We start from the raw sequence: 13,349 nt of genomic DNA, 5'->3' as shown, positions 1-13,349 counted from the left end.
CTCTCCTAATTTCTTTCTTTAGCTTCTTCCTGCTAGTTGTATAATCTTCTAGATCTCTATATTACCTAGTTTTTTGAACCTTTCATAAGTTCTTCTTTTGTTCTTGACTAGATTGACAACAGCCTTTGTACACCATGGTTCCTGTCCCCTACCATCCTTTCCCTGTCTCTTTGGAACGTACCTACGCAGAACCTCAAGCAAATATCCCCTGAAAGTTTGCCACATTTCTTCCGTACATTTCCCTGAGAACATTTGTTCCCAATTTATGCTTCCAAGTTCCTGCCTGATAGCCACATATTTTCCCCTTACTCCAATTAAACACTTTTCTAACTTGTCTGTTCCTATCCCTCTCTAATGCTATGGTAAAGGAGATAGATTTGTGATCACTATCTCCAAAATGCTCTCCCACTGAGAGATCTGACACCTGACCAGGTTCATTTCCCAATACCAGATCAAGTACAGCCTCTCCTCTTGTAGGCTTATCTACATGTAAGGGGTTTATTTTTTTTTAATGTCACTGCATAGTCTAATTAAAATGGCTTCTTTGTTCTGTTACAATTGAAAGGGCTTCTTTGTTATGTTAACTGCTGAGAAAGTCCTTCCTGCTAGCAGTTTGTTTGGATCACGTTATTGATGAGAAAGGTGTTATGAACCAATTGGGATAGTTATGCTTTTGGTGTATCTGTAAGATATTGCCCGGAGTTTTGTGTGCAGAAGGTGGGGGGGGTGGTAGGGTAGGAGAGAGAGAGAGAGAGAGAGAGAGAGAAAAACAAAAAAAAGAAAATGAGAATGGACCAGGTGCCGTGAGTCCGCTAACGGGGTCGGACCCCGAGCAGGGCGTTTGGCGAGGAGAGGAGACAGAGACGGGCTCGTGTGGAGCGTCTGGTCGACCACCATTGTTGGTCCCAGGCGGCCAGTGGAGGTGGTCCGAGGGGTCGCAGGGTGAAGAAGAAAGGTCCTGAGCTCCAACTGTTCGTGCACGAAGAGATTGAACTTTGATAAGTGTGGTGCCTTTTATTTTACTTTTATATTTTATTTTCTATTGATTATATAGTTCCAGTAATATCTATAAACTAAATCATTTACTCGTATCTGGTGTATTGTCTGTTATTTGGGCAGGGTGGGGTACATCTCACAGCATCCACACAAACTAATTACCTAGTTTGCCGGGGCCGAGGGCTGTTTCCCTAGACGACAGCAAGCCAAGTGACCCTGAGGCTGGCCGGGGGGCTACATACATATTGTATCAAGAAACCTTACTGAACACATCTCACAAACTCCACCCCATCTAAACCCCTCGCTCTAGGGACATGCCAATCGATACTTGGGAAATTAAAATCTCCCACCACAACAACCCTGTTATTATTACACCTTTCTAGAATCTGTCTCCCTATCTGCTCCTCGATGTCTCTGTTACTATTGGGTGGTCTATATATATATATATATATAAAAAACACCCAGTAGAGTTATTGACCCCTTCCTGTTCCTAACTTCCACCCACAGAGACTCCGTAGACGATCCCTTCATGTCTTCTTCCTTTTCGGCAGCCGTGACACTATCTCTGATCAACAGTGCCACACCCCCACCTCTTTTGTCTCCCTTCCTTTCCTTTCTGAAACACCTAAAACCCAGCACTTGAAGTAACCATTCCTGCCCCTGAGCCATCCAAGTCTCTAATGGCCACAACATCATAGCTCCAAGTACTGATCCACTCCCTAAGCTCATCCACTTTGTTCATAATACTCCTTGCATTAAGATAGACACATCTCAAACCATTGGTCTGAGCGCATCCCTTGTCTTCACAGTATGTAGAGTGAGAGTATGTAGGTACTGTCATTGATTGGGAAGTCTTAACAGTATGTTACCATCTTGTGATGGAAATTGAATAAGAAATTATGGAAATTGTTTCATTTATACAATAATTCTGGTAATTTCCCCCCTCTGCCTTCCTCCTCCATTTCCTCATTCTAGCCCCCTGCTTACCTCTTCTCCTCAACTGCCTATCACTTCCTACTGGTGACCTTCCAGCTTCCCTTTCTCCCATGGTCCACTCTCCCCTCCAATCAGATTCCTTCTTCTCCAGCCCTTTACATTTTCCACCTATCACCTCCCAGCTTCTTACTTCATTCTCCTCTCCCTCAGCCACCAAGCTCCACCTATCGCCTTCTAGCATGTACTCTTTTCCCCTCCCCCACTTTTTTTCTTTTCCAGTCCTGATGAAGGATCTTGGCCTGAAACATTGACTGTTTACTCATTCCCATAGATGCTGCCTGAGCTGCTGAGTTTTTACAGTATTTTTTGTGTGTGCGTGTGTGTTGCTTTGGATATCTGGAATGTGCAGAATCTCTTGCGATTATCTTTTATACTGTGTACAATATTGGTCACCTTGTTTAGGAAAAATGTTAATGCTTTGGAAGCAGTTCAGAGGAAGTTTAAGCTAATTCCTGAAGAGGGTGGTTTGTAATGTGTGAATGTTCATCAAGCAGGCACTTAGAAGAATAAGGAAAGACTTGACTCAAACATACCGTAGTGTGCAAAAGTCTTAGGCACCCTAGCTATATGCGCCGAAGACTTTTTGCACAGTTCTGTATGATTTGTAGAGTCTTGACGGTGTGGATGTGAAGAAATGTTTCCTCTTGTGGAAGAATCTAGAACAAGGGATCATAAAATCACTGTTTAAACTTAAAGGGTCACTCATTTAAGACAGTGATGAGGTAATTTATTTCCTCTTTCGGGGGCACGTAGGTAGGAATGTAGAATTGACATTACAATTAGATAATCTGTGAGCCTATTGAATGGCAGGAGAGGCTCAAGGGTTAAGTGGCATATTACTGTTCCTAACTTGGTTAATGCCCTCTCAGCAGCAAGCAGCAGTGATTATTCTGACTCATTGCAGCATGTAACTGATGCTTTTTTCCCCACATTATGGTTCATAGGAAAATATACAGCCAAGGGGATGACTTTTTTTCCTTGTATGCTTGTCTAAGCATTAAAGGCATCTCTGTAGATGTAGAAGGTGGTTTTGAACTGAATCAGGCAGACAAAAATCTTGTCATGCTACTGGTTGTACAAACGTGCTGAGGGAGCAAAGTCTTGGTTATTAGTGCTGAGCTTCTGTTTTGGATGATAGAACATATCTTAATGTGCAAATGTCAGCTGAACTTTTTCAGAGTATTGTTTCCTGCTGCAAATTTTGGAAAACTTCCAGAAATGGCACGGTAGTTGTAGCGGAGGGTTTATGTGTAGGATTTTCACTTCTTGATGAAGTTCTTCATCTTGGCTTGTGAGTTCAAAGTTTGCCTGATTAATCCTCCCATTTGATAGTTAATCCACTCTTTGGGAGAGTGAGGCCAGCTTTCTGCTTGGTCATTGTCTCCATTGGTATAATTCCCAATTGGTGTTCAGACTGAACCGAACATGGGTGCTTATGAATACAAGTAACTTCAAATCAGGAACCAGTTGGACTTTACCTACAGTTCTAGCATGTATTTATTTCTCTGTCTAAGTTAATTTGGCATATTAATTCACTAACAAAGAATTTTGCAGTTTTTTAAAAACCATAACGGAAATCTTAGAAGAGGCTCTCCAATTGTATTTATTATGTGGATAATGAACTGTCAATTTTGTGGCCTCAAGTTTTGTGAACTTCAAAGTTCAAAGTATGTTTAAATTATTCAACCTTGAGATTCGTCTACTTCTAGGCAGCCGCAAAACAAAAAAACTAAAACCCAGTTAAAGGAAGATCAACACCCAATAAGCAGAGGGAGGGAAAACAAACACAAATCATGCAAACAATGAAAGCAAGCAACAGCATTCAGAATGAAAGTGACTCCATAAACACAAAGCCTGGAGAAACCGGAACAGGCCCACAGCCTCAGTGCATCACACAGCGGGGCAAATTGTCACGTAGCCAGCAGACATATAGCCAGGAGCAGCCGGAGCAGGACACAGCTTCAACCTCAGTGTCTTGGAGAGTGGAGTAAGGGTCACGGAGCAGTGAGCAGAGTCAGCCCGTCCCTCACCTCCGGTCCCAACAGCTTGCCTTTTCAGTCCATCTGTCCCAGTGTTTAAATTGTCCAATCTTCGACTAAGTTATAAGCAGTTCATGTCCTCTTTCATAAACAATAAACTGGATTAAGTTTGTCCATTTTCCAGATGTTTTGCAGCTGTGCAACTCAGAAAATAACCACTTCATTAGTTTGAACTTGGATTCAAATTCAGTCTCATACATGAAAAACACATATGCATGTGTGCCAAAAACTGAGGAAAGCATCATTCTCCAAGTAATGTACCTATTTCTCTGGGCTATATACAAATTGTTAGGAATCATTGTGAACATTCATTCTGTGTGAAATCAAATGACAATAAAAAGGCTTTGTTCCTGCCCAACCCTGCAATATTTCTGGAGCTCATTGCATTTTTAAGGGCACATTGGGCATCTTGCATGCACCTCCATCAAAATGATTGGAATTGCATTGGAGGAGTGAGGGAAGACTTGAGCACCAGTGTATCCACTGTATGCCCTCGCTGCCTTGTATCAACATCGTATTTTCAAAGGCCTTCAACCTGCCTCTTTCCTTTAACCCATAACCCCACTTCTTCCTCCTTGAGGCCCTCAAATCTGACTTCTGCCTCATCAATAGCTCTATGCTGCATTGGCTGAAATCAATACTGATGTCCTCTGAAAGTGATTGTGATTCAGTCTTACCCTCCTTGCCCTTTTAAGATTGTTAACCACTGCATTTACTTTACACTTTTTATCTGCTATCCACTTTGATAACATTCTCTCACACCTCCACTAATCAGTTTACTTAGTTTCCTTTTGGTCCTGAAGAAGGGTCTTAGCCCAAAACATCGACTGTCTATTCATTTCCATAAAGGCTGCCTGACCTGCTGAGTTCCTCCAGCATTTTGCGTGTGTTGCTCTGGATTTCCAACATCCGCAGAATCTCTTGTGTCCTTTGATTCCTTTCTCTGTTCTCTTTAGCGAAAACAACCATGAGGAATAAAGACACCTGTAAACACTTGCAAAAGGAATTTAGCATAGACCATATGATATAGAAGCAAAATTAGGCCATTTGGCCCATCGAGTCTGCTCATCATGGCTAATCTATTTCCTTCTCAGCCCCTATCTCCTGCCGTCTCCCCATTTTCCCCCAACCTCTGCCTGAAATATACCCAATGACTTGGCCTCCACAGCCACCTGTAGCAACAAATTCCACAGATTCACCACTCTCTGGCTAAAGAAATTCCTCCTCATCTCCATTCTAAATGGAGGTCTCTCTATTCTGAGGCTGTGTTTTCTGGTCTTAAACTCCCCCATCATAGGAAACATCCTTTCCACATCCACTCTCCACATCCATTCTATCTAGGCCTTTTAATATTCAATAGGTTTCAATGATATTACCCTCCTCATTCTTCTAAATTCCAGTCAGTACAGGCCCAAAGCCATCAAACACTTCTCATATAAGCTTTTCACTCCCAGAATCATTTCATATCATATTTTTGGTGGAATTTCAGCTGAATTTTTCCTGTTAGTTTACTGCCTATCCACTACATCCCACACTTCAGCATTAGTGTCGGAGTATTCTTGTTCCGGTCCTCCTCATTCTGACTTTACTCGTCATCTCTGTGCTTTGTAAACCTCAGTAAAACCACAAAATGTTCAGTGCCCACTGTCTTTTTGTTACATAACTAGGAGAGGAATATTGTTGCAGGAAAACATGAAAGGGGCATAATTCTGTTAAGGAAGGTGGGGCAGTTATTTTAAAATCAATTTTTAGTGTTTGGGCATCACTGGCGAGGTGAACATTTTTTCACCTCCATCCCAAGTTGTATAAAATTATATATTACAACACAGAACCAGTTCATTCAACTATCTTGTTGGAGCTGCAATTATCGAGGCAAGTGGAGAACATTCTGCATACTTCTACCTTGTATTTTGCAGATAGCAGAAAGGTTTTGGGATGTCAGGAGATGAGTCAATTACCAAGAAAACGCTGTTACACAGAACATAGAACAGTCCAGCACCGGAGTGGGCCCATTGGCCCACAATGTTGTACCAAATCAATTAAATTAGTAATCAAATGGCCAACTAAACTAATCTCTTCTGCCTGCACAATATCCATATCCTTAGATTTCCCTGACATTCATGTGCCTATATAAACACCTCTTGAAAGTCCTTCATGTATCTGCATCTACCACCACTACAGGCAACATTTTCCAAACACCTACCACTGTTTTTTCAAAAAAAACTTGCCCCTTTCATCTCCTTTGAAATTACTCCCGTTCATCTTGAATGAATGATGTATGCCCTCTGGTGTTAGACATTTCAACCCTGGGAAATGAATACTCCCTGTCTACTCTTATCTATGACTCTCCTAATCTTATAAACCTCTATCAGAGCTCCCTTCGTTGTCTGACGCTTCCAGACATCCCATCTCTCCCGGAAGTTCCAGGAGTCACCCGCATATTAATAGTAGCTCCCTGATGCCTGCAAATTATTTACAATATCCCGGAAATCAATTTTTTTGAGAGTGAGCGAGAGAGAGTGAGAGAGAGCGAACGAACACGCACGAGAACGCACGCCATGGCAGAGTGTTCCAAAAAAAAAAAGAAAATATAAAACTTACGTCACCCCAGACTGCCCTAAAGTGTACCCCTGCCCAACAGGGGTCAAAAATAATGACAGTGTTGCTCGCTGCACTGTTTGCAACAGTGACTTTTCTATTGCTCATGGTGGGTTAAGACTGTAAAAGATATGTTGAGGTGAGTTTAACAGGTGTCATTCATTCATTAGCATAGCTAATATTATTTAAACTAGCTGGCTAGCTGCTAAGGAGCTACTCTATTGCAGACATCCCACCTCTCCCAGAAGTTCCGGGAGTCTCTCACAAGTTGATGGTGCTACCTCCATGAAATGAGTTTTTGCAGGGTGGGATGTCTGCGCTTCGTAGAAAACAATCCAAGTTTGTCCAACCTCTCGTTAAAGCACATGCCCTCTAAACCAAGCAGCATTCTGGTAAACCTCTTCTGCACCCTTAATAAAGCCTCGACATCCTTTTTATAATGGGGTGACCAGAACTGTGTGCAATACTCCAGATGCAGCCAAACTAAAGTTGCTTTTTTTTATGTATAACTTCCTAACTCTTTGTACTCAATGCCCCGACTAGTAACAACAAGGATGCCGTTTGCTTTCTTAATCACCTTATCAATCTGTGTCGCCACTTTCAGGGAGTTGTGAACTTTGACCCCAACTCCATCTGCTCATCAACACTGTTAAGGATCTTGTTCTTAAAAGTGTACTGAATCTTTGCATTTGACCTACCAAGGTGGCCAGGTTAAACTCCATCTGCCATTTCTCTGCACATATCTACAACTGATCTATACCTCACTGTATTCTTTGTCAGTCTTCTATGCTCTCCACAATGCCACCAATCTTGTATCATCTGCACACTTGCTAACCCACCTATCTACATTTTCACCTAGGTCACTTATATACATCACAAGCAGATGAAATCCCAGTACAGATCCCTGTGGAGCACCATGAATCACAGATCTTCAGCTGGAATAAGTCCCTTTGACCATTACCCTCTGTTCACTGGGCAAGCTAGTTCTTAATCCAAACTGCCTATTCACCATGGATCCCATGCACCTTAATCTTCTGGATGAGCCTCCCATGAGGGACCTTGTCAAAGACCTTACTAAAATCCATGTAGATAACATCTGCAGCTCTACCTTCATCTCAATCACCCACGTCACCTCATTTAAAATAAAAACTCAAAAACTCAGACGTGACTTGCCCTACACAAAACCATGCTGACTCGATCTAGTTGGGCCATTATTTCCCAAATGCTCATAAATCCTATCCCTAAGAATTCTCTCCAGTAACTTCCCTAACTTTGCTGTTATGGCCAGTTTTTATATGGTTAGTGAGGTTGAGTTTCTGGTCAACAACAATCCTTGGCATTCTGATAGTGGGTGCTCAGTGACAGTAGGTGCTCAGTGACAGTAATGCAGTTAGCTATCAAGAGAAGGAGCTTAGTCATTCTCCTGTTGGAGATGGTAATTACTTGGAACTTGAGTGACGTATTATTTGTTAATTATCAAGTTTATACCCAAATGCTATCTAGATCTTGCTGCATTTTCTGAGAGGATGCTAATAGAATTGAATAAAACACATTCATGGATGAATATCCTACATCTGACCTTATGATGGAGGGAGTTCATTGGTGATCCAGCTGTAGATAGTTGGACCTAGGACTGTGCTCTGAGGAACTTGTGTCCTGGGATGGGGATAACCACTTTCCTTCATGTGAGGTGTTACTTCAACCATTGGAATGGTTTTTTTGTTGATGCTTGACAGAGCTATACCAGGCTTTCATGATATCATGCTTAGTCAAAAGCTGCCACAAAGACAAAATGAGTAATTCTCACCTTATCTACAATCTTGCATCATTTCTTAATAACACACACAAAACTCAGAAGGCCAGGCAGCATCTATGGAAATGAATAAGCAGTCAATGTTTTGGGATGAGACACTTCTTCAGGACCTTCTCAGCCCAAAATGTCGACTGTTTATTCATTTCCATAGATGCTGCCTGACCTACTGAGTTCCTCCAGCATTTTGAGTGTGTTACTCTGGTATTCCAGCATCTGTACAATCTCTTGTGTTTCATCAACATCATCATTATCTGCCTTGTCGTAAGAGTTAGACGATCACGCTCTCATGACCATGAGTGTTCTTGGCAAATTTTTCTACAGAAGTGGTTTGCCATTGCCGCCTTCTGGCAAAATGGGGGATCCCACCATTATCAATACTCTTCAGAGATTGTCTACTTGGTATCAGTGGTTGCATTACCAGGACTTAAGATATGCACCAGCTGCTCATATGACCATCCACCACCTCCCATGGCTTCACATGACATTGATCGGGGGAGGGGGTGCCAAGTGGATGCTACACCTTGCCCAAGGGTGACCTGCAGGCCAGTGGAGGGAGGGAGCCTTTTGCATCTCCTTTGATAGAGATGTATCTCCATCCCACCATCCATCCCTTGTGTTTATCTTTTCTTAATATCTTTAGTTAAAATTATATTTGTATTTCAAATCAAGATGAGCAAGTCTGTAGAATATTTCGGTTGTTCAATGCAAGTGTATTGCCTACCCTATTCTCTCTCTAGTCTTGCAAGAATGCCTGAGCAAGAGGGTCATGAGACCAACTCTATCCAAGTTCTTTTGCACTTTGCTACGAGGGGTGATTGATAAGTTTGTGGCCTAAGGTAGAAGGAGTCAATTTTAGAAGACCTAGAAAATGAGTTATTAACTTCAAACTTTCTGCATAATCACTCAAAGAGTTGAACTGCACGTGCATGTAACGAGTGCTGTACAACTCATCTCCTTCTACCTTGGGCCACAAACTTATTAATCACCCCTGCTGTGGACCACTTCCTGGAGGTCCAAGATGCCGACTTCTATGAAAGAGGGATCAGTATGCTCCATGACCACTGGACTAAGTGTGTAAATGTAGGAGGGGACTATGTTCAAAAATAAAAGTGCAAGGTTTTCTAAAATGGACAACTTCTACCTTGGGCCACGAAGTTACCAATCACCCCTGGTATAGTATATCTTTACTTTCCTGTGGATTCCCCCAAGAAAATAAAGTATGTATACTCTGACTAATGATAGCTACATAAGATTGTCTAGAGTGACTTCCCTTGGGTTATGGACGTCCTTCCCTGCATCTGAATGCCATGAACTTAACATTGAGATGTTCTATGCTCCAGGCTGTATTAAAATTGTTTTATCAAGTTACCCACTCTGGTCTGTTGACTTCATAATAAATGAACTGCAAAGAAATTTGATGAGGAATTGGGCATAATTCCCTTGGAAAGGTTCTGTCACTTTATTTATTGTTTCAGTGTTGGAACGCAGTTCATTTAAATGACTGGCATGACTTTGCACTGAAATGTAACCAAACATGTACTGTAATCCTTTTGCCGTCTGTTGTAGGTAAAACTGCCAGTACTGCTGCTCGGTCGCTCCACAGACCTGAGACCAGGCGAGTTTGTGGTTGCCATTGGAAGCCCATTTTCACTGCAGAACACAGTCACGACAGGAATAGTGAGCACGACTCAGCGGGGAGGAAAGGAATTGGGACTTCGGAACTCTGACATTGATTACATTCAGACGGATGCAATTATCAACGTACGTTTGACACAGGCATTCTTGAAATTATTTAAGCTTTTCACTCAATTTTCCATAGTCCATGTTTTGATCTGAAAGTGTTCTGTTTTTTCACAGTATGGAAACTCAGGTGGTCCTTTAGTGAACCTGGTAAGAGCTTTTAAAATCTGTTTTCTGTGCTGCCATGCTGGTCTACATTAAACTTAATTTTTGTTTCTTTGTAGGTCTACTTTCACACTAACCACTGTCTTCATTCTGAGGTTTTTAACCTAACACTGTACTAACATGCCAGCAGCGAAAAGATGTCTATGCAGCACTTTCATTTCAAAGCCACCACTTAAGTCGGAATGGTTTGTATTCTTATACTTTACGCTCTCTGCATGGAAGTACTTGAATGTTGAAAATAAATTTCATAACCCTATTTTAAAGAAGTTCACCTTTCTCACTGTTCCTTCTCTGTCCAAGAGAGATCATTCTTAAATCGCGTAATGGGAATTTTTGTGCACTGTTCCTTTCAGGATGGTGAGGTAGTTGGAATTAACACCCTGAAGGTGACTGCAGGAATATCATTTGCAATTCCATCAGATAAAATTCGGCAATTTCTAGTTGAATCTCATGACCGGCAAGTGAAAGGTATGTTGAATTTAGATTTTTCTTTTATTGCTTTAATGAATTGTATCTGGTGTTGATTACAACTTGAATTTAAAATGTTCTGTTACGTTTGTTCATTTGTTTGTTACGTACTGTGTCGGATGATGTAGGCAAACGTGGTCTTTCCACGACCATGATTATTCTTGGAAGATTTTTCTGTGGAAGCAATTTTCTATTGCCACCTTCTGGGCAGTGTCTTTACAAGATGGGTGAGCCCAGCCATTATCAATACTCTTCAGAGATTGCCAGCCTGGCATCAGTGATCACATAACCAGGATTTGTGATATGCACCAGCTGCTGATACGACCATCCAGCACCTGCTCCTGTGGCTACACGTGATCCTGATCAGAGTGGGGGGGGGGGGGGGTGCTAAGCAGGTGCTACACCTTATCTAAGGGTGAGCTGCAGGCTAATGGAGGGAAGGAACACCTACAGCTCCTTTGGTAGAGACTCATCACCCCACCACCTGTCTTTTAAATAGTAGTTGTATTACAGTTGTGTACAGGCTTGTTTTGTGGAATGATTGGTGATTCTTTCCACTTACAAAACTCTCCTGAACACACATTGGAACTAAAGGAGGATTTTGCCACAGATCCAAGAATTCATGAATCAACTCTGTACAGTTTACATAATCCTCGGTGCAATAAGAACTGCAAATCAGTTTAGCCTGTAGTTACTTGCACAGAATAGAATACTATAAACAATCAACGTTAGTTCATTTTTAATGGGAATTTTCTTCAGATGAAATGTAATATTGGTTTTGGTTTACCATTGTCACATACAGTGAAAAGCTTGTCTTACATACAGTTCGTACAGATCAGATCTACAGAAATAGTGCAGTGCAGGTAAACGGTTGAGTGTAAGATCATAATGAGGTAGATTGAGAGGCCACAAGTCCACCTCATCATACAAAAGGTCTGTTCAAGAGTCTGATAACTGGGATAGAAGCTGTCCTCGAGCCTATTGGTACATTATTTATTTATTTTATTTAGCCAATAAGACACAGCCGCATTGCCCAGCATCACCCGACTTAACCCTGTCCTAATCATGGGACACTTTACAATGGCTAATTAACCTACAAACTATTATGTCCTTGGATTGTGGGAGGAAACCAGATCACCCAGAAAATACCCATGGGAGGACAGCCAAGCTCTTTACAGTGGACACCAGGATTGAATTCCGAACTCCAGCACCCCGAGCTGTAATATTGTCGTCTAACTGCTGTGCCCAAAACATTGAAAGCTTTTGTATCCTCTGCCCAATGGGAGAGGGAAGAAGAGAAAAAGTATGAGGTGGGCGTGGACTATTTTACCGAGGCAGTGAGAAGCGTAGGGTGCCAGGGTGGAGGTGCATCTCTACCAAGGGAGGTGTTGGGTGTTGCTTCCCTCTGCTAGCCTGTAGGTCACCCTCGGGCAGGATGTAGCACCCGCTTAGCCCTCCCGGCACCATGCAGACAATTTCTAAAGAATATTAAAAAAGGCTGGGCTCATCCGTCTGCCCCAAAGCAGGCAACGGCAAACCACTTCTGATTTTAAAAAAAACATTACCAAGAACAATCATGGTCATGGAAAGACCATGATTGCCCACATCACACGATGCAGCACAACAAAGGAACAAGTCCTGTGATGTCCGCTCCTCTCTGCATTTACTTGCAGTCACTTGCAGAGCAAATAGGATGCTGACATTTATCTATTAAGACACAGTGCTGAATAGGCCCTTCAAACTGCACTGCCCTGCAACCTGATTTAATGTAGCTCAATTATGGGACAATTTATAATGACCAATTAGCCTACCAAGTGGTAGGTCTTTAGATTGTGGGAGGAAACTGGAGCACATGGAGGAAACCCATGTGGTCATGGGGAGAATGTACAAACTCCTTTCAGGCACCAGTGGGAATTGAACCCCAGTCACTGGTACTGTAAAGCATAGTGCTAACCATTATGCCACTGCGCCACCTCACACGTTCTACGATGCATTGATAATAGCTCAGATTTCTAATGCTTGAACAGACGATCTGAACAATAAAAACAAGGTAGCTAAGTTAGGGACTGTGCACATTAAAGTTATTGTCAAAAAATTACTAATGGCAGGAGTTGCATGGTCCATTACTGTTAAAATTGGACCAAATTCAAAACCAGAGGCATTAACAGAGATGTCCTGTCATCAAAAATGTTTGTAAAAGCACTCTTAAGGAAAATTCCTAGAAAATAGTCCGACTCTCAATCTTCTATTGCTAGATATTTTCAGAACAAATTTAACAAACCTTAAAGATGGCCAAGAATGGTATGTGAAGGAGTTACATAATTCCATCTGTAGTTGCCCACTTAGTGTCAGACTGTCAGACATCCTTCAAGCTGTTTGGACTAGGCTGAGCGAGGCTTGCCATCCACACTTGCACGAAAGCACATAATTGTTGTGCTCTTGCCCAATTTGCATCTGGAAAATTGCATGCCTCAAAGCAAATCTTCGTGCTAAACGGTGGGGCTTTCAGTGGCTTCAGGGCCTTGCGTGTGTAA

At 42.0% G+C, this 13,349-nt stretch overlaps 1 protein-coding gene across 1 annotated transcript in view; it reads left to right on the top strand.

Moving 5' to 3' along the window:
* Window positions 1-13,349, top strand: part of htra1b (HtrA serine peptidase 1b) — a 73,956-nt gene that overhangs the window by 44,695 nt on the left and 15,912 nt on the right. Inside the window, exons 4-6 of the mRNA XM_072239485.1 lie at window positions 10,009-10,203; window positions 10,300-10,332; window positions 10,701-10,815. Coding sequence (XP_072095586.1) covers window positions 10,009-10,203; window positions 10,300-10,332; window positions 10,701-10,815 — 343 coding nt within the window. The remainder of the gene's footprint in view (window positions 1-10,008; window positions 10,204-10,299; window positions 10,333-10,700; window positions 10,816-13,349) is intronic.

The sequence above is a fragment of the Mobula birostris genome, chromosome 21, assembly GCF_030028105.1.
Source record: "Mobula birostris isolate sMobBir1 chromosome 21, sMobBir1.hap1, whole genome shotgun sequence".
Taxonomy (NCBI): domain Eukaryota; kingdom Metazoa; phylum Chordata; class Chondrichthyes; order Myliobatiformes; family Myliobatidae; genus Mobula; species Mobula birostris.
The sequence above is the reverse complement of the archived record's forward strand: the minus strand, read 5'-3'. Positions and strand labels throughout refer to the sequence as shown.